At 35.7% G+C, this 21,901-nt stretch overlaps 1 protein-coding gene across 1 annotated transcript in view; it reads right to left on the reverse strand.

Moving 5' to 3' along the window:
- The window catches only part of Orc1 (origin recognition complex subunit 1), a 394,865-nt gene that overhangs the window by 45,887 nt on the left and 327,077 nt on the right, over positions 1-21,901 (reverse strand). The window contains exons 2-4 of the mRNA XM_069826928.1: positions 13,522-13,649; positions 9,558-9,724; positions 4,082-4,646 (exon numbers count right to left, since the gene is read on the reverse strand). Coding sequence (XP_069683029.1) covers positions 4,082-4,598 — 517 coding nt within the window. The 5' untranslated portion in view covers positions 4,599-4,646; positions 9,558-9,724; positions 13,522-13,649. The remainder of the gene's footprint in view (positions 1-4,081; positions 4,647-9,557; positions 9,725-13,521; positions 13,650-21,901) is intronic.

Raw genomic sequence — 21,901 nt, forward strand, 5'->3', positions numbered from 1 at the left:
CCTGGCAAGCGGTTAGCCTAGTTTGCACAACGCAGGCACATTCATAGACTTCTAGCATCTAAATTGTATGACTATGGACGTGCATTTCTTATGAAAAATTGTTCCTTCTGACTCCCTCTACCATTACTAGAAGTTTGTAACACAGTCAAGTGAAAACTCTGAATAACATCACCCTTTTCTCACTCTGTTTTTCTCCTCTTCTTCCCCTCTCATCCCCTTCTCTTCCATCTTCCTCTATCCCCCTCTTTATTCCATTCTTTCTCATTCACCTTGTCTTCTATCCTTCTCTCCTCTCCCTAGCGGTGTATTTCTCTCCCTCTTCGCCTCTTACACCTTTTCCTTCTCCCTCTTTCTCTCTTCTTCATCTCCTTCTCCCCTCTCCCCTCTCCCCCTCCCTTTCTTCTCTTCCATACCTCTTTTCCTTCTTCCCACTCACTTGTTTCCTTCCTTCATTTCTAATCCAGTAATAGGGATATCCTGAACTAGCACCAACAGATAGCGCGCATGTACTTTGAGGGATGCACTTTGCGTGTGCATTTGTTTTCCGATATACAAGCATTAAGGATTTACGTAGTGTATTAATACATTGAATACTCTTAAAAACAACTCAAAATACCAAATTTTTCTTATGTTCCTATTTGTAAAAACCAGAGAAAGCCTTTTGTCTTCATTCAGATCCCGAAATATTCTGAATATATGCTTTAAACCTTAAAAAATTTATATTAAAAGTATTTATTTCAGTCACTGACTTCACAACATATGTTTAAGGTGTTAAACCTTTACATTACATGTTTAAAAGATCTATAAACATTTTCGTTGGTCAGGGCCAACATCATCAGATACGAAGTACATTTCGGTAATATCAATAATCTCCACATAATTTCTACAAATTCGATATATATTTAGTGACATGCAAACTGAACCTTATTAAAATCAACATGGTTATGATACATTTTGACATTCTTATATGACAGCCCTTATAGTCAATTATTTAAAATACACGTGTAAGTTGCAAAGTATATATGTTTGCAAGTCTTCACACACCAACATCTAAAAGAGGCACGTCGGCATTAGTTAATTCTGACACCTGACTATAGCCTTATTATACAGTTTATTAAGATTACAGTATTGGATACTGATCCCACATCACCATATTGGAAGAACAGCATCATCGTCAAATTAAATGTATATTACTATCAACATTAAACAACCCAATTTATAATATTAGCATTCATAAGACAATCCTATTAATTTGAAATAACAATCAAGATAAAATATGAGACACACACCATGATACATACGTTTGAATGGCTAAAATATGTGCATTAATGGGAAACAGAAATATGAACACAATAAATGTATTAAATACTGTAATTTGTAACTCTTCATATTCACAACATTTCTACCTTAGTTTTATATTTTATTATTTTATTTTTTATCCTTTTACATCAAGTTACTTCATTATTCCATGTGTGAAGACTTGCATATGTATTGTGTTTGTAGAAATTATGTACAGATTATTGTTATTACCGAAATGTACTTCGTATCTGATGATGTTGGCCCTGACCAACGAAAACGTTTATACATCTTTTAAACATGTAATGTAAAGGTTTAACACCTTAAGCATATGTTGTGAAGTCAGTGACTGAAATAAATACTTTTAATATACAATACAGACTTCTCTGAAAACTAAAAAATGAATTGCAAAATATTAAAAAATTTAACTAATTAAATTGTGCCTCAAACAAAAATAACTACTTCAAGCAAGGAATTGCTGGCTACAGTTTCATTTTGAAAGAGGGAAAAGAAAAATTAATAAAAACATATGCAACCTCAACAGCAAGCTGTGTTAGCTTAGATTATATTCAGTACTTCTAGCCTAGGAGTGGCCATTATTTTACGCCTGCAGTAAACTCTGGATTAACTGAGATGTTTATTGTCCAGGACGATCCATAGTGAAACCCATTTCGTGAATAATGTTTTTAATGTGCTGTAGACTAATTATTAAAACCATGTTTTTACTTCAAATTTTCAAAATCATCCTACATAGTATTCAAAACTGCATATCCTTGACCTACAAAACACAGGAATAATCGTGATACTACTGCGATCATATTATATCATTTTATCAAACATTGCATTTGATCTATCCGTAACTAGAGAAAAAATACGAGGAATTCAGTCTCAATAGTCCCTTCCCTATAATAAAAAAGAAACATATTGGTCGCTACATATTCTGTTATTAGCGTACGGTACTTACAATACTAATGATTAAAGAGGTAATATTCACCTTCGACAAAGTTCCTATTTTATTTATTTATTTTATTCATGCACCTCGTTCTCAAATTCTCGTTTAGGTTCATGAATATTCAATTTACACGTATCTATATTCTGCATATTGCAGATTTTCCCATCCATCTCTTAAGGGGATTCGCTCAGTATTATACAAGTTTACGCTATTATTTTTTGTAAATTAAATTAAGATGTAAGAAAATACTGAACTATATTAAATTATACTAGGTTATACAAAATAATTATAAATATAATTTTGACATGCACGGAAAACCAACAAGAGGGAGAATTTAATCAACTGTAGCATGTGACATAATACAGTAGCATGCAAATTAATCCGAACATGACATATTTTTATATTTTCTGTCATTGTTGGCCTCACAGCTGCTCATACCGCTTTAATTGACATCTGTAGTATGTGTAATTCCATTGTTGAAGGTCTGTCATTATTTTTTTTATAATATGTGACATTTTGCCTGTCGTTTTGTACTTATTTCAGTTGTGTTGAAGACTTAATACTGCAATCCTGTGTACATTCTGTCATCTTCACAAATGGATACAACTCCACGAAAACTGTCTAAAATTATAACATTAGCAGAGCATTCTTCTATAACACAGAGGCAAATTGCTGCAGAATGTCACATCGGTTTGGCTACTGTTAATTCGATCATAAAATGATACAGGGAGACTGGATCCATCACACCCCAGAAAAAAGGAAACTGTGGCCGGAAAAGGAAGACTTCACCTGCAGATGATCGTTTAATTGTCAGGAAAAGTAAATTAAATCCTGGACTAACTGCTATCGACTTAACCCGTGAGTTAATGGCTACCACTGGGGCGAATATTCACGTCACAACAGTGCGGCGTAGGCTTTTGGAAGCTGGACGAAGGGCTCGTAAGCCTATTAAGAAGCAACTGCTAACCCCTGTTATGTGCAAAAAACGCTTAATGTGGGAAAAATTACATCAACACTGGACAGTGAATGACTGGAAGAATGTACTTTTTTCCAATGAGTCTCATTTCGAGGTCCATGGCCATCATGTTTCTTACGTACGGAAAGGATCCGAAAAAGTAACAGCAGCTCATCTCCAACAAGCACCCAAATACCCTCCTAAAGTAATGTTTTGGGGTTATTTTACACATGAAGGGCCTGGAGCATTAATACCTATCAAGGGAATGATGAATTCTGACAAATATATTCACTTATTGGAAACCAGAATCGTACCCCAGCTGCAAAAATCATTTCCGGATGGCAGAGGTGTGTTCCAACAAGACCTGACACCATGCCATACGTCTCGAAAACTACAGAATTCTTCAACAAGAAGAATATTCAGGTACTCCCCTGGCCAGGCAACTCACCCGACATCAACCCCATTGAGAACTTGTGGTAAATTTGCAAAAGAAGAATGCAAAAAATGGATTGTTCTACAAAGTAGAAGATGATTTCTGCCCTCACTGGTGTATGGTTTCGCGATGAAGAAATGAAGAATATTTGTGGGAAATTAGTGGAATCAATGCCAAATCGTCTCAGAGTTGTTATTAGGAACAAGGGAGGCCACATAGATTACTAAGGTATGTCTTAGATCCTTTTTTTATCCCGTTTGAGTGTTTTTGCATAAGTAATTACGTTGTTCAGATTAATTTGCATGCTACTGTATAGCCCTACAACATGTAGTACTGCATGGAACGCTTCTGCCATCTAACGGTAAAACTTCGCATAAGATATCCCTATTGAGTTAAAACTCCATCCAATCCCATATTACATGAAAACAGAATATAATAAACCCACCTGTATGTGGCATTGCAGGCGAACACGATCCTTCTCTCCCGTCAGCACTTTCTTCTTTCTCATTTTTTTCTTCTGAAAATTTGTTGACGAAAACGAAACCTGGTTTCACTGACACAGCTTCACTAGCTTTCGTTTTAACACGTTCCTTCAATTTATTTTCCGATTCTATGGGGAAAATCTTAACAAAACACCTTTTAAGATTTCTACGAATATTATTTTTCATATCTGCTGTTACATATGAGTTACAGGTACCATTATTCCCATTAACTGCTGTTTCAGTAATCTTCTTTGTGCTGCCTTTTTCTTTCTCAGAGCCAAGTTTCGCACATGACTCAATGTTTGAAGAGGCTGCTTCATTTGTTTTACTTTTGTTTGTAACTGCCCTTTTTGATGGAGAAGCACTTGAAATAATTCTTTTCTCCCTGTCACTGAGATACGGTTCTATCTTTTTTGACTGGTCTGCAACTTCAAGTTTGTAGCGGCACACAAACACTGGGAGAGATGTATCTCGCTTCATCTTGTTGGCTATTTTACGTGGCTCATCATCCACCTTAGCACCTACTACCTGCAACAAATGTTGATACATTAGAATTTAAGATTACACTTAGAGAAGGATTATGTTAGTCTTAAGCACTTCATTCCGAACAGGCCCAATGTCTCTACCAGAGGTCTGCATCGGACGTTTTCGCTGGAGTGCCAAGTAGTTCATAGCATAATCCGATAGGTAGCGCACATGCACGATGGGTAAAATTGTCACGAGCGGTAAATCCTCGAACGGTATAAGCCAAGCGTTAGACATTCGTTCTTGTTACAGTGATGAACTGTGTAGTAACATCATAGATGTTTATCATTTCAAAACTTTGCAGTGTTTAACTAACCTCTTCATAGTACAACTACAAAACTTGCTTTAAAATGTAATATAAATGTTGTAGGTAAATGTTTTTTTTTTTTTCCACACAGGAGTGATTTTGTTTTTGCCACATCTGATAGATGTTATTGGATGCAAATGTAATTATTATAAACGGTGAACACAATCACGATAATGCAAGAACTGTATCAAGTTTTCTAGTAATAATAATAATAATAATAATAATAATAATAATAATAATAATAATAATAATCTCTAATAAATTAGTGTATCAATCTTTGCATCTTTAACAGTTGTGCAGCACGATTATTCGTTTTATTATATTTTCTGTGACGTTATCTCTGTACTAATATTGTTATTAATCTACTGCTATATCAATAATATTTTGTAAAACGTTTCTACATTGTCGCAGTATATAGGCGGAACACTATGTATGGACCTATCGTATTATATATATATATATATATATATATATATATATATATATATGTAGTAAATCAAATATTGAATAATTATTCATTAGCAATAATAACTGTATATCGAAGTTTTTCATACTATTTTATTTATAACTTCATGTTCCTGTTTTGGTACGTTCCATTGACTGTTCCATTAAACGTTTGTCATAAACGCAGAAAATAAAGCCTTATTTTTACCGTGTGAGCAAAACATATGTGCATCTTATCTGTCGCCTTCCATACAAGATAAGACATGTCGGTGAGATGACCTTGTACTGTGCTTCTACTTATTACGAGAGTATCACGACCGATCGTATCTCACTCAAGGGTACAACACTCGATCGAGTTCAAGCGAGTGATTTAACTCCAATGCAGCGCTCTGGTCTGTACTTTTTTATATTTGTTACAGAACATTATTAACTCCCTTGACTCGCACTTGTAACATAATGTGAGTTACAATGCTGTTCAAGGAAGGAATTCAATTACTCTTTTCTGTATGTTCTAGCAAACTCGTCAAAGTCTTCAAAACCTTTGCACTAACTAATCACTCTTCAGTCATTCCACGAAAAGTGGGAATTGTAGTTAAAAATACAAAATTTAGAAACAAGTATTATTTCATACTACAAATAGTTTAAAACACATTAAATTTTAAGGTTCCACCTTGATTTCCTCAAGTTTATAGAGTTAAAATAAGTTTTAGGCATCTTTCTTGTAGGTACTTTTCATGTACCCAACACTGATTCCAAAATATGTGGGTTGGGCAGCCTATAGCATTCAATCTGATCAGCTGATATCAGCCATTTTTGTTTTAAAGCATGGCATAAAGACTGTAGTTTCTTGAACTGATTGTTACATTTTCAAGGTATGTACCAAATTATATTTAAATCTTACTTGAAATTCAGTTAACCAATGTAGCATCCGTTACATGAAAATTGTCTTTTTTTTACTATAACATTGTAAGTATTATTAGAAACAAAACCACAGCTCATGAAAGTAATTATACAGTTCCAACATTGCCTTTGCATATATTTTTGAATTTCTAAAGTGAATTAAAAACATAATGGACTGTAACGGATTCTACATGACAACCTGTTTTCTTTTTTTACGATTTTAGGCCTAATTTTCTACAGAATCATACAATAATCGTATGGCTAAGCTTAAATGTAGGGCTAAGAAGAAGGAAGATAAAAAAAAAAAGGACTGAATATCTGAAGAAAGATCGAGATAGTAATAAAAGTAAAAGGGACCAATTAAAGGTAAGGCGTCAGTGAGATAGAATATTGGATGATATGCTAAAACGTGCAAAGAGAGAAGCAATGAGGAAATATAGAAAAAAAGAAGGCAGAAGAAAATAAGACAATAGATGGGTCAAAACCAGAAAAGGCTTTTGGGTCTTACCAATGTACCAGCACTTTAAGAAAAGCTGTAAAAAAAAGTACAAAATGTATTCAGGCCTACCACAGAGTCCTTCAAAGAAAAGGGCATGCTGTGTATGGCTCCCAAATGAGGAAGTGATATCATGTGGTGAGATATTGCCAACTCCTGATTTCAAGACTCAAGGACATAGAGTAATGTACGAGTTTCACAAAGACGTTAATGTTAATGAGAAATAAACTTGTAAATATTAATGAGACTATAAATATAAATTAAAGCTATTTTTAGTATAAGTTTATAACAAATTTAAGTGATAAGTACATTTTTTTTTTCGAAGAAATTGTAGAAATATTCCCAACATTTGATTTCAAGACTCAACAGCACAGCTTAAATGTAAGAATTTCACAACGATGTTAATGTTATAATGAGAAGTAACCTTGAAAGTATATAAGACTAAAAACAGCTAGGCTAATAATTCTTTGTACACAAAAATAAAACTCTTTTTAGTGTATGCCATTTCTAACCTACAGTATTACATTGTTTTCCTATACATTTTTCCTTTAAACTTTACAATTTAATTTATTGTCAGAGTTTATTTATTTAATTTCAAATAGTAAATATTAAACTACTACACTTCAAAAATTAATTTTTTACTATCTTATACTTCATAAAAGATCCATAGCTACATATCAAAGTGACTTGTAGAATCCGTTACAATTGAATGTAGAATCCGTTACACTGTATAAAATTCATTAATAAATTACCTTTTTATCATTTCTAAAAAAATCTTGCAAGGAAATGAAGTGCAATTCTTAATATATAAACAAGAAAGAGATGAATTTGTTAACCTCATCCTAGAACCTGAACTTTCAGTGAGAATAATGGTAAGTCATGAATTTAACAGAGAGGCGGTAGCATCTGTTACAGCAGCTAAAAACAGTCAGTCTCCTTTATAACTAAGAACTGTAAAACAATATTTTTCAGAATGAATGTTTGGCTTCCATATAATCAGAGAATTATAAAATATTTCTTAAAACTGAATTATTTTTAGAAGAAAAGGGATTTAAGGTGTGAACATGTAGAATCCGTTACAAATGGATTGGCTGTCTTTCAAATGGGAAGCGATTTGACCTTAATGAGCCTCTGAACATGGTCCAACTAATGCAATGTTGCTGTATTTATTTTCTGCTGTAAATGCATTTTATTATGGAGAGGAGTCCCAATATTATTTGGGCCGAAATACTCTTATTTCATAATATGAACCACTTCTTAAGGCAGACAGCAAAATTCCGAACATGTATTTTCAATCCACATTATTTCAGCATCTATAGTTCTCAGTGCACAGACTGGTAAGTGAATAGGCCTAAATGCACGTTCAATATGAGTTTAATATAGCAATTCCTTTGTTTTTTAGAACTCTGAACACGTATTTATATTAGGTGATTGTCATGATGGCCATGACTAGAACGAGATAACCATTAGAAAAAAGAATTAGTTGGGTCACTGGCTGAGAACAAACTGCCTACCAAAGGATGCACTGGAAGCAATGGTGAACAGGAGAAGACTTCGGGGCAGAAGACGATATCAGATGATAGACAACATTAAGATACAGTAAAACCTCGATAAGACGCGCCCGCTTATTACGCTATCCCGTGTAATATGCTTTTTCGTCCGGTCCCTGCACATTTCATATATAACACCTTTATAAAATATCCCGTTTGTTCCGCTCAAGTCCCGCATAATACGCTGTTTTTTTTGGAATATTTTCGATGTAATTTTCAGCAATGTACTGTAACAGCAATGAAACATTTTGGCCATTGAACTTACTGGTGCCATTAACCTGAAAAGTATTGCATTCGACCCTTTACCTGAGCATTTAAACCTTCATACTATACAATACCCCACCCTCTTGTTGCGCTCTCTTATTCGACCCTTTAACTGCATGCTTAAATCCAATACAATACAATAAATACAATAATCCACCCTCTTGCTAATCCTCTCTCTCTCTCAAACATTCCTCACTCGACCATAATAAAATTCTGGAAATTTTTGCTGGTCAGCTTGTTATCTTTTAGTGTATTGAAGTGTCTGTGATTACAATGAGTGTTAAACGAAAAGCACTTTTTGTGTCTGAAAAATTGGAAATCTTACGAAAGTACGATGAAAACAGTACTCTTAATCAGAAACAACTGTCTGATTCATTAGGAATCCCATCATCGACATTAAGAACAATAATAAAAAATCGCGACTCAATCACTGCAGCTGCGACGTTGGGAGGGGGTAAGCACAAGAGAGTGAAGTGTGATAAACATGAGACCTTGGAGAACACACACACGGAAAACAACTATAAGTGACTCTTTTCGAAAGAATTAAGTACAGTACATACATACATACAGTATTGTAAATGTCTTTAACGTACAGTACAGCAATTACATAATGGAGTAATACTGTATTACCTTCCATGAATCATGTATTTCATTAAAAAAAATGCTAATAGATACTGTATATAAGTCAAAATTAGTATACCTGCCTAATATGCGGTCCCGGTTAATACGCGGTTTACACCCGGTCCCTTGAACAGCGTCTTATTGGGGTTACTGTATATGGATCATATGTGGAGAAGGCTGGGTTTGCAATGAAAGACCTATGAATGAATGAATGAATGAATGAATGAATGAATGAATGAATTATTATTATTATTAATCCTTTGCAGATTAAAAAATTCAGCACTTTGCCAAACCCTATTTTCTAGTTAATGAATGTTTTCAGTTTAACGTACCAAGCATTTGCTGAAAATTTCCTCAATATCCACATCATTGGTAAAATCTCTGTCATCTTGCACAACTTCCACTGTCTTGTCCAATGGCAGAGATTTAATGAGTCGTTTGGGTAGTTCTTGTGGCCGAGAAAACCATTTCACCACTGCATGACATGTATCTTCCTGATCTGATGACATATAGATACAAATTCATTAAGTTTTAGCCAACATAAGAGTCACTACAAAACATGCACTTCTTTATTACTTACACCACATTATAGTGCATGATAAAATAAGGTTATGACTGACACTACACCCAGGCCATTATAATAACCTTGCACACTTGACAGCAGTTATTAGTTATTTGCGTTGGCAACTCTTCTTATGAAAAAGTTGAACAATGCTGTGCGCTAACCTTCTGAACCAATCACAACACAACATATCATTTTTAATCAGCTGTTCATGCTACTAAGAGGAGCACTGCTGTGTTGTCAGTTCGCTACATGTTAAGTTACATGGTGTTGCTGCCATGTGCGTAATTTGTGTTAGTGTTATAAATAATCTGTAGCGTTATTGTGAAATGACGCAAAAAAAAAAAAAGATGTTCAGAAAAAAACTCAAGTACAGTGAAACCTGTCATTTATGGACATCAAAGAGACGTAACAATCTGTCCGCATCTGGGAGGTGGCCTTTATTGGGAGGGAGGCTACCCAATCTAACAGTAAATTTATAATATGCATTATGTATCCCTTCACGCTTTAAATGAAATGTATTACTGTAGTTTAATTCTAAATACAGTCTGCTGTACTACATTAAATTCTTTGCAACTTTGAACTACAGTAGATAAGACCGAAAAAGGAAAATACAGTACTGTGCCAGGGAATTTTATTCTAGGTCTACAGTTATGCAGTACTGTAATTTACAGTTTTCATCTTAATCTTTATGTTCAGGTGCCATGTCTCTCGAAACAGAACAACTGATTGAAGTGAAGAGAATAATCCTACTAACCCTATCATGTGTCGAATACAATTTCACGATCGTAGAAACCTTGGACCCATCAGACATGTTAAATTTTGTGATTTTGTTTATCCACCTGCTTCTAGCTAACAAGGGGTAGTCAGCTGAGCTAGTGGTAGCCTACGAGACCCTTACTGTCTTCTTTCATTTTAAGGAATTTCTGTATAGTTCTCAAAACTAAATTTTCCATTTTTGCAACATATTAGGTCTTGAAATCAAAGTTCTGTCCGCAGTCAGGAGGTAAAGCAAGCTTTAGGACTGTGAAACAGCTGTCCGTGTCCGTAAGCGAGAGTTAAATTTGTCATTATTTCTATATTATTTCAGTTGGGACATAAAAACCTGTCCGTATATGAGGAGTGTCCGTATCTTAGAGGTGTCCGTAAGGAGAGGTTTGACTGTAGTGAGAATCGTTTTGCGTAAATAGTCAGGCATCAAAATTGGTGTGAATGACTTATCAATTTTACAAGCAAGAAAAGGAATTTGTCCGTGTATATGGGTGATCCTCCAGCTGTTATGTAGTTAGTGGTCATTGTGGCAATGTCACATCTCTCGCTACCAACTTTACATGAAGCTGTAAGGTACAAGATTACAACAGCCTGGGTACATATGGTGAACTCGCACGTATGAAGACTCGGCATCACATTTCCAATCGTCACAATTCATGACCCAGGGTGATATATGGGATCAAGCACTCAGCACTGTCACAGTTCGTATCAAATCATATCCCTGCATTCCAAGCAAATACCTTACTATATTAATACCAGACAGCTAGCAGTTCTGCACGCAAGCGACGCTGGTGCTGCTACCTAGGCGGCTGGTGTGGAGATAGATACTCGCGAAACAAGCTGTAATCAACTCCAATGTATATTGTTGCTGGGCTAGTTAATAGTTTTATTAATTAGTGTCGTGTTAAAATGTCAGGGTGTATGTGTGCTGTTTATAATTGCTACAATTACAGCATTACAAATTGCTCCAAATCGTGCTTTCGATTTCCGACTGTGTTGATAGAACAATAAAAATTATCTGTTTAATTTAGGCCTAATAAATGAATAGAAGTTAAAATATATTGGAAATTTTAAGCTTTTAGCAAATTAAGTTTTATTGTTGTCCACATGTCTTTACTAATTCAGATTACTACCATTTTTATCTTTGCAGTTGTCAGCATCGGGTATATAAAGCGTTATTGCAAATTCATTCTTAATGTCAGAATTGATTTTGTCTCACTAAACCAAAGAAAAAATACGCAACAATTAATTACGGAAAATAATATATAGCATGCAATATTTCTCATAATTTGCAGCTTTGATATAAAATAATGTTACATTAAATACAGTGCTATTCAACTAATATTTTTATTTGTGGACGTAATTCCACGCCGCTCCGCTAGATGTCAAGTCCGCGATATTTCGCACTCACGTCAATGCTGCTAGCAGTGGCGGTTCTTCGGGGGAGGAAAGGGAGGAATGTCCTCCTAACATTTTCTTCTTTTGAAAGTAAATACCAAATAAAATATGTGCCTTGAAATTCGAGGAAGATTCGATAATTTTTAAGTTCACAGCTATAAGAAAAACTCGGTTGATCGAGTTTCAAACGACGCCCGCTCATGTGCTGTGAGAAAGATGCGAGATTGTCTGTGTGGAGGAAAGGCACTCCATTCCTCCTCTACTGCAGTTAACACACATAAACAACAGCGCACTAGCGGCCAGAGAAAGAAGCAGAGTTTTAAAGCAAGTAAATGAACAGAGAGGGAGGAGATCCTCCTCTGAATCAGTCGTGGGCAGGAAATAGAAACCGACTGGTTGTGCAGCAAGCTCGTTACTGCTGCCACCTAACGATGTTGCATTCAACCAGACTATAACACATCTAGGAGGAGACACAACAAAAACAGTTTTAACGCAACGCTATGAAAGACACCATGTAATTACAAATCAAAAATATTATTCATTGCACTTTATATAGGCTACTATTCATGGTTTGAAACTTTCGTGGAATTTGAAAGTTAAAGTCGGGTTTATGGAAAACAAAGAGGAAGTAGTTTTACATAGTTGGCCCCTGAAATTCACTTCTATTCATTGTTTACTAGACAGGGCAACAGCCAAGCTGTTAGTTTTGTACAAATATATTTGAAACTGAAAGTAGGTACTCCAAACTACATCATTTTTAACATAAAAAATTAATCGGCCACCGGCAGCTTTGAACAATAATGATAGTATGACTTTACAAGAACTGAAGTATGTGATACTGAACTTGTAAAATGTACACGTGGGTGGGTGCAGTGTTCTCGCTTTCCTCAGATTATTTCCCATTCCCATTTCCATTTCCGTAAAACGGTTCCGGTTACGAGTTAATAGCTAGTCTCTTCCAACATGTGTGATGTTGTAGTGTGCTTGAAAAATGCTACGAGGTTGTGAATTTCCTTGTAATTGTTAATTTGCGCAATTATTCAACAATGAATGGAAGTGAAAACATAATATATTTTGGACAATTTAGGAAACTCAGTTTACAAGAACAGATTATTACTATACAGAAGGGAAGGCCAACCCCAACACTACCTGATCTTACATGTATGCATGTAAGCTAATTTGTAGCATGTTTCATTCAAGAAGGTGTCATTTCGTGCTGTTAACTTCTTTCCTCCTCTTAAGAAATATGCAGGAGCCGCCACTGGCTGTTAGTATACAGCTGTCTGGTATTATTATAGTAAGGCATTTGTTCCAAGTTCAGTTCTGCAGCAGTGCACTGTGCTCTATTTTGTTCACAGCTCAGCAATATAATACATTACAAAGTTTTACATAGTATAATGCTAATATCATCCCATCACCTCTTAAGATAGTGTAACTGATAGCGATAAAAAAGAGAATTCAGATGCTGTGTAATTGGAGACCAATAGCAAGTAACTGTAACAGTGAATATGCTAACTACTTGGGAAGATTAAAAATATTAAATTTGATTTAAAAACTGATTTTACCTTTTTCGTACAACTCTACAATCTGAGCTACATCACATCCATCTGGTGGCTGTGTGTTGGATGAATCTGGATTCAGAATAAGAACAAAGTCCCCCACTTCAGCTCTAAGTGATCCGAAAACAAACTTCCTGTAAGGAAGAACAGAAAATAATTCTCTGGTGAGTGTCGGGATAAGGCAGCTTACAAATTAATTTAAACAAACACCATACAATCAAAATTAAGAACATAAACTTCAAATTTGTATGTTTAATCCTTAGAATTGACTTATAGACAATGTATAAATAGAGTACTTATTAATAATAAAACCAGGTTGTGTTATGTTAATTTCATAGCATTTTCTTTACGGGCTTTTTAAAACAAAGAGGTTAGCGAGTTACTCTTCGGCTGAGGTCGCATTGGAGGCACGCCTGGGCAAGTAAAATGGAAATGCCTGCGTGCCCAAGCGTGTAGTCAATGCCCCTAGAAAATACCATAATGCCATATGCCATCGTTTGTTGGATGAAATTATGGTACCTAATTGTGGAAATCCACTCCACCATCAATTGGGTGAAGGTTGAAGGTTACTTATGAACCAGCCACTAGAGAAAATTGTTAAAATAGCCTACCTTGAAAATGCCTAGGATTTATAGAATGGAGTAGGTTAGTGGAAATTGGATGTGATCACTGGGAGAACTGTATGCCCACCCCAAAAAACGTACTTTACTTATATACCAAATTTGTTGTGCATGAATGGAAAACATGGCCACATTTCCTGATTGTGACGGGGTTTTCAGTGTCGCCAACACTTCTCACATAATACTACACACCTAACCTAACCTGTCACATAACACACACCTAATCTAACTTAACATAACCTGTACCATAATACTACACACGTGTAGTAACATAACCTGAATGTTCAGTATTAATTTCGTTTGCATATACTGGCATCTCTGCTAAGTGCCTTGTCGGGTGCCATCTAGTGGAAATGAATCGTGATGGCAGGGAGAAAATATGGTAACTTTCATAATTACATTTAGTTCATGCAGTGTGTCTTTTGTGAAATAATAAATGGGTTAATGTAGTGATAATTCTATATATATAGTGCAATAAGAATTTAAATGTGTTGTGGCTGTGATAAAAGTGTTGAAAATTGTTTTATAGCACCACACTGGCAATGATAAAAATGTGTAATATTAGTTACATTGGCGGGCGAATGTCGTTACATTGACAAGTGGATGCTCTACCTTGTCTGATTTTCGATTTTTTTTTCTGAAATCCCCGGTAATTAAATCGAAAAACGAATTTTCGCCCGTATTTTAAAACACATATAAATTTTTGGGTTTACTTGATTATAGGATATCGTTATTGTTTTTATGAGAATTTATGTTGGCTAGATTGTAGAATGGAGTGAAGTGATATTATGATGTCACTTGATGACGTCACTTTTTGGATGGAAGTGGTTAGGTTGGTAGATTTGTAAATTTTGTTCGTGGTTGGTATTCATTAGGTTTGAATGGCGTACCGGTTAAGGATGTGTTTGGATCCGAGAGGATAAAAAGAAAGTTTGGATGGTGAGCGTTTTATTTGTTTTTTATAAGGATGGGTTTTCGTTTGCTAGGGTAGTAATTATGTATCGAGGATAATGTTTAATTTATTTATTGTAGATATATGTTTTTATTTTTGTATATATGGGTGTGTGTGTGTGTGGATCTGTTCGTTGTTTCTATTTTATTTCGGGTTCAAAATTGAGCTCTTATCCAAAATACGATATCACCAATAGAAGCGGGGTATCGGGGCTGCAAGCACATGATGCAAAAAGCGGGGTATCGGGGCTGCTGATCGTTGAGGTGATATTTTAGTGACATGAGATCAATATATGTTTTGAAATTGTTTTGCTGATATTCTATTCTGGATAAGAGGGGGTGTGTTATATTCGAGGATGGGATGTTTGTAATTGATTTGGTGATATCGTATTTTGGATAAGAGCGGATGGGTTACAGCCTATTTCAGAATGGGATGTTGTGATATTGGTTTGCTGATATCCTATTTTGGATAAGAGCGGATGGGCTCTGTTCCAGTATGGGATATCGTGAATTGTTTTGGTGATATCGTATTTTGGATAAGAGTGGAGGCTCTGTTCCAGTATGGGATATCGTGAATTGTTTTGGTGATATCCTATTTTGGATAAGAGTGGAGGCTCTGTTCCAGTATGGGATATCGTGAATTGTTTTGTTGATATCGTATTTTGGATAAGAGTGGAGGCTCTGTTCCAGTATGGGATATCGCGAATTGTTTTGGTGATATCGTATTTTGGATAAGAGTGGAGGCTCTGTTCCAGTATGGGATATCGTGAATTGTTTTGGTGATATACTATTTTGGATAAGAGTGGAGGCTCTGTTCCAGTATGGGATATCGTGAATTGTTTTGGTGATATCGTATTTTGGATAAGAGTGGTTGGGTTATATTGTAGAATGGGATATCGTCAATTTGTTTTTTAAATTTTTTTAGATAGTTTTATTTATTTATTGTTTTGGTTTACGTCGGCTATGTTGTGACGTCATTGGTGCCATATTGTGACGTCATAGTTTGTCCAACTTGACGAAAATTATAGTAAATGAATCCCAAATTTTTTGCCCGCAAATGCGTCTTTTCACTCTCAATCCAATTTCAAGTATACAATATTCTGCCACAAATCTATTGAAATAGCCTAATTATAATTTCTCTATACGAACTTCAAATATATCACACTCTAAAATGATTTCAATAAGCAAATAACCTAACTCACCTACACTACACTAACCTAACCTAAACCAAGCTAAGCTAAACTAACCTAATGGCCTTCTCAAACCCCCTTCTAATTTTACCTACCTCGTAACGTACAAAATAACGCTCAATCAACAAACTACACACCCAGATTCCTAGGTCTTCTCCCTTTCGGTTGCGTCAAACATACTTGGTGCACTTTGCTATCATTCGACATCCTGCCCACGTGTCCGATCCACCTAAGTCTGCTTAATCTAATGGAGGATATAATATCCAAGTCACCATAGATATCCATCAACTAATTATATCTTCTTCGACAGTTGACATCGTCATGAACCGCTCCCAATATCTCCCTCAAAATCTTTCTTTCAAAAACTACTAGCATGTTACACGCTTCAACATTTAACGTCCATGTTTCTGCACCATATAAAACAACTGGTCTTATTAAGGTTTTATATATGTTAATTTTAATTGTTTTAAATACATGTGGATAAATTTCAGAACACGGATTCCTTCCTTTTCCTCATACTTCAAAATGCCAACCTTGTGAGCACAAAATAAATTATCGGCACTGAAAAGTGCCTTTTCGTAAGCATGATGATGCGCATTCGACAAACGCAGACAAATCTGCTCTTTTTAGTGTTCTAAGATATAATTGTCAGTGAGGAATCCATATACTGAAATTTTCCCAATGATGCTGCCCATTAGCCATTCCTTCTGGATTCCTTGAATATAACACAAATGCGGAGACAACAAATTTGTTCCACACAGAAATTAGTACACATACCCTATTTTTCATACGTTTCACTCGATATAAATCGAAATAGTTAATCTACATAATTCATCAAAGTCGAAATTTAGGTTAGGTTAGGTCATCTCGCTATTTTCTTTTTTTCAAAGTTTCTTCGCAGTGCTAACGCAAGACTGTGATGCATAGGAATCCTACATTGGGCATTTTTATTGTTCCTCGTCTTCACTTTACCTTTATCTGAAAAAGAGAACTTTAATTGAAATGAAAACCAGGATATGAAATTATACTTGCCTATAATATTTTTTACCGGTACCGGTATTATTATAATTATTATTTCTCTTGGAAACCTTTCCCGTGTGAATTGCATCCATCAATAAAACGCGATCTTTACCCTTCATTGTTGTTTTTAAGTCACAATCGGCAGTTTACACAACTTTTAAATCTTTCTGAAAAGTCAAAACAGTACAATAGTACTGAAAACTAAAACTCTCCGCAACATCAACTTTACGCGCCTAAGCGCCACTTTAAACACTATGACCAACATGTAAAAATTACATTGTCCAGTGATTAATACGTCTTGGCAACATTTCCCTTATTATTTTTTATCACAGAACTTCTGAGAACTTATTTTATAATGTTGAATGTGAGAGGAACTGTGATGTGTGAAGAGCCGGAATAAGTGACAATTTTTACAATAGAATAATATTTAAGTGTAATGAAATACAAATACTTGTTTTTTTTTTTTTAAGATGGGGCATGACAGTTAAGCGGCCGAGCTTGGAACTACCATGTTGCCAATATGGACTACCACGCTGCCAGCTGATGGAATGTAGCAATTGTCGTTAAGATGGCTAACGTTAAAACATTAATTGATAGTTGACACGAAGGTGAGAAAACAATACAGAAGTCGACAGAGAATCAAAGACGAAACGTACCAATGCTAACATTGTGTGCACAATAAATGTCGCCAAGAGAGCTATTAAATACTCGCCACGTGCGAACTGTAAGTTTGGCAACTCAACCGTTGTTACCATAGCAACAGGCCTACCCAAGGTTGCCATACGTACGACTATAGTCGTACGCATACGACTATTTTGACTAATTGTACGAGGTACGACCGCACTCTATGTCGTACGCAATTTTGTACGACTATTTCACTGAAGGGAAAAAATAATTGGGAACTTATAATGTTGGTCTATAATTAAAATAAAATTTATGGTTAATTCGTCTCTTTTAGACAAGTTTTCTTCATGTAATATGTCCTGGACTAATATGAAAGAAACATGCTTTTAAGGAGGGGGGAATGCTTTGAAAATTGATCTGGTAACTATGTTTGCAATGGAAGTTATAATTTGTCATTATTTGCTCTAGATTTCACGTAGATGGCGCAACTGGTAGATATATTTATTTTGCGATTCTTTATCAACTGCGTAATGACATGAAGGTGATAATGACAGCGAAATGACTCCAGCGCCGAAAGCTAACCAGCATTTGCTCTTAATGGGTTGAGGGAAAACCTGGAAAAAACGTCAACCAGGTAACTCGTTTCATCCGGGATTTCAACTCTGGCCCGCTCGTTTCACAGTCAGACGTGCTAACCATTGCTACACAGCGGTGGACTAGAAGTATAATAGGAAGTTGAGAAATGTACGAGAAGTTTATGCTGAAGTACGACAATTTTCATAAGTTAGTACGACGGTTTCGATTCCTTTATCTGGCAACCCTGGGCCTACCACGCTCTGTGACATTCAGTTGTTTTTCCGATCGCAACGCTTCTGTCATGTTCCATCTTTAAAAAAAAAAACAAGTATAAATTTTGATAAATATACATTTTACTACCTCAACAGAGCCATTTTGCGTAACTACATGAATATAATATATAAAATCATTATTATTAAGTTTTAAGTATAATAACATTAACATACTCTTAAGTATGATATAAGCCCAAATTGTACTGTAAATATTTTATAATAAATTAGATATTGACGTAATTTATAGTATAATATAGGCCTAAGCCTAAATCTAACAAGGAGAGGACGCGCTCGGTATATCACGGAATTCAATAAGATTGTGAAGTACAAGAAGACGTACTGTTTAAAGTCATACCTGGTAAGGGTGGCCAATGAACCCTCGTTTTGGAAATATTGGCTATTGTTTGTGACATACTTCCGTTAGGTGCCTGATAAGAAAGCATTGGACTGTGTAAGGGCGTAGCTCATGTGACTGGATGATGATTTGTCATCCAAGCAACCTGAGTTCGAATCTTAATACCTTCTCATTTTTCAAAGTTTGATATTATTATTATTATTATTATTATTATTATTATTATTATTATTATTATTATTATTATTATTATTGTTTTATTTTCATTCATGTTTCAATATTTCTGTTTTTGTTTGTATATGATAAATTACTTGCTACTGAGGTCATTGGCCTCTATGCACATACAAATATTAAATTGCAAAAGTGTGTTTACGACTTCTATCTACGCAATCACAGAGGTTCGAAGATATTCGTCCCCCCCCCCCCAACAAACTGCGGCGTCCGACAGCGTGTAGTGTATACAAACAGCACCCTCAAGGCCAAGAGTAATAACATTCTCGTCAAGTAAGTCAGTCTATCCACGCGCTAACAGTTCCAGCAGAATGGCTGAAGAAGCAGAACCTTCTTGCAATAACAAAGAAGACAGACATATTAGCAAACATATTGCAACTAGTAGTTTTCAAGTATGCAAGGAGTTGTTGCAGGAAGATAACATTATCGATGACTACAATGCACGTCCAATTAAAAAGACAACCGAAGCATTAGCACTTGGGAAGTGTATGGCAAAAGCAATAACCGAAGTTGTGGAAGATGGAGAATTTATATCTACAGAAAAACTATTTCTCGATAAGGAAGATGATGGCAGCTGCAGTGACGAAGTTAGTGCAAGCGAATTTTCGTCTGGAACTGAATATGGACCTCCAAAGAAGAAATCCAAGATGAAATACGTGCCCATCACTGCGAAAGCTAAAGTAGTGAAGCTTGCCCAGTTGCATCCAAATTGGAACCTACAAACATTACGGAAACACGGAAGTAAACATTTACGTAGCAAAAGTCAGCTTTCTCGGTGGGAGAAAGAAGTTGCAGAAGGTGGTACTGTGTATGATAAATATGAAGCAGTTGATGTATGGACATACGATAGATTCTGTGAAGCTAGATCTGACAAACGTCCCGTTACAACTAGGGATATTCAGCAATGGGCAATATCTGCAGCTCTGCAATGCAAGTGCGACAGTTTTGTGGCTTGTAACTCGTGGGTCAAGAAGTTCAAAAAGCGTCATAACATTCGACAACTCGCAGTGACCGAATAAGTGAAAACATGTCTTCAGCAGAAAATTCAGCAGCCATTGTTTTTCAGCAATAAGACATATTTCGGAATATGTATGATAAGTCTTTCTTGTGTTAAATTTTAACGTACCTTGTTAACATGTTTCGACCTATTTTGGGTCATCTTCAGAATTGGTCGTTGTTGGTGTTGGCGTCTCTTGTTTCCTGTGTGGGTGCGTTCGTAGTGTAGAGTCAAAGAGTGTATGTGTTTTGAAATTGAGTTGTGTGTTGAGAATGTTGTGTGTTTTCGTGTGTCTGTATATTTCATATTGTTCTAGTGGAGACGTCTCCAAAAGCGTACTCGCGAGTAAGCCCCTGAACGTAACCGAAGCCACTACGTAAAGAGCGCGCTCCGCCTCACCCATCTCCACCTGTACTGTGCTCAATGTTTATGCGCAAACGAAGAGCAGTGGCGGACTGCCATTATCATTGTGTTGGTCGGAGTGTTCCACCGTTTCACAATGTCTTCTAATCATGGACGTAGTACATTCAAGGATGAATAGGAAAATATATATATTTTTTTTGTGTGTATGTTAGTGGGGAGAATGTGAAATGCTTAATTTGTTCGAAAATTCTTAAGAGTGTGTTAAAATTCAACATGCGACGACAATACTCGACTCTTCAAAAAGAATATACAATTACAGGTATGTTGGATATATGAAAATAATTTATTTTGGGGCTCTCTGTATAACTGTTGGTTATACATAATAATCAGTATATTACAATACGTTATACACTCAGTTCCGCATAACAAACATATAGTTTTTCGTTTAATTTTAGGTGAAATGCGTAGGCCTACAAATATTTTGATAAATATAAAACAAGAAAATACAAACACAAATCACACACGTTTAAAAAAAACTTCTTGCTAGCTATGTTCTAGCTTGGAATATTGGAAAATCAATGAAGCCCTTTACAGAAGCATCATTTGTAAAATCGTGCATACAGGACGTTACTAAAATACTGTGTCCAGAACAAAGTCAAAGTCTAAGAAAATTAAATTGTTTCCAATTACAGTTCAGAGAAGGAATTTCAAGATTGTAAATGTAATTGAATCTGAAGTCGAAACCACAATTAACCAGTTTGTAGCTTACTCACATGCATTGGACGAAATCACAGATAGAAATGACAAAGCTCACCTAGCCATTTTCATCCGAGGAGTTAATGAACATTTTACGTGTCTGAATGTCTTCTAGATGTAATTACAAAATACAACTGGAGAAGATCTTTTCCAGGCACTGAAAGGCACCATAGAACAGAAGATGTTGAATTTGCAATGGCTTGTGTCAATAGCAACAGACGGGGCTCCAGCTTCATAGTATGTCAAAATAATATACAAACGTATGATATTTCTTATTCTTTTGATGTTATTATTTGTAACCATAAGCAGACCGTTGCAGCGATCCCCCACTGATCGCTCTCATCTGTTGAGGTACGAGTCTCTTCCCCTTCCCTAGCCTTACAGCACACTGTGTTCGGCGGGCAGCATCGAATGACGATAAGCTTTTTGGAGAC

This window comes from Periplaneta americana, chromosome 5 (assembly GCF_040183065.1).
Source record: "Periplaneta americana isolate PAMFEO1 chromosome 5, P.americana_PAMFEO1_priV1, whole genome shotgun sequence".
Lineage (NCBI taxonomy): Eukaryota > Metazoa > Arthropoda > Insecta > Blattodea > Blattidae > Periplaneta > Periplaneta americana.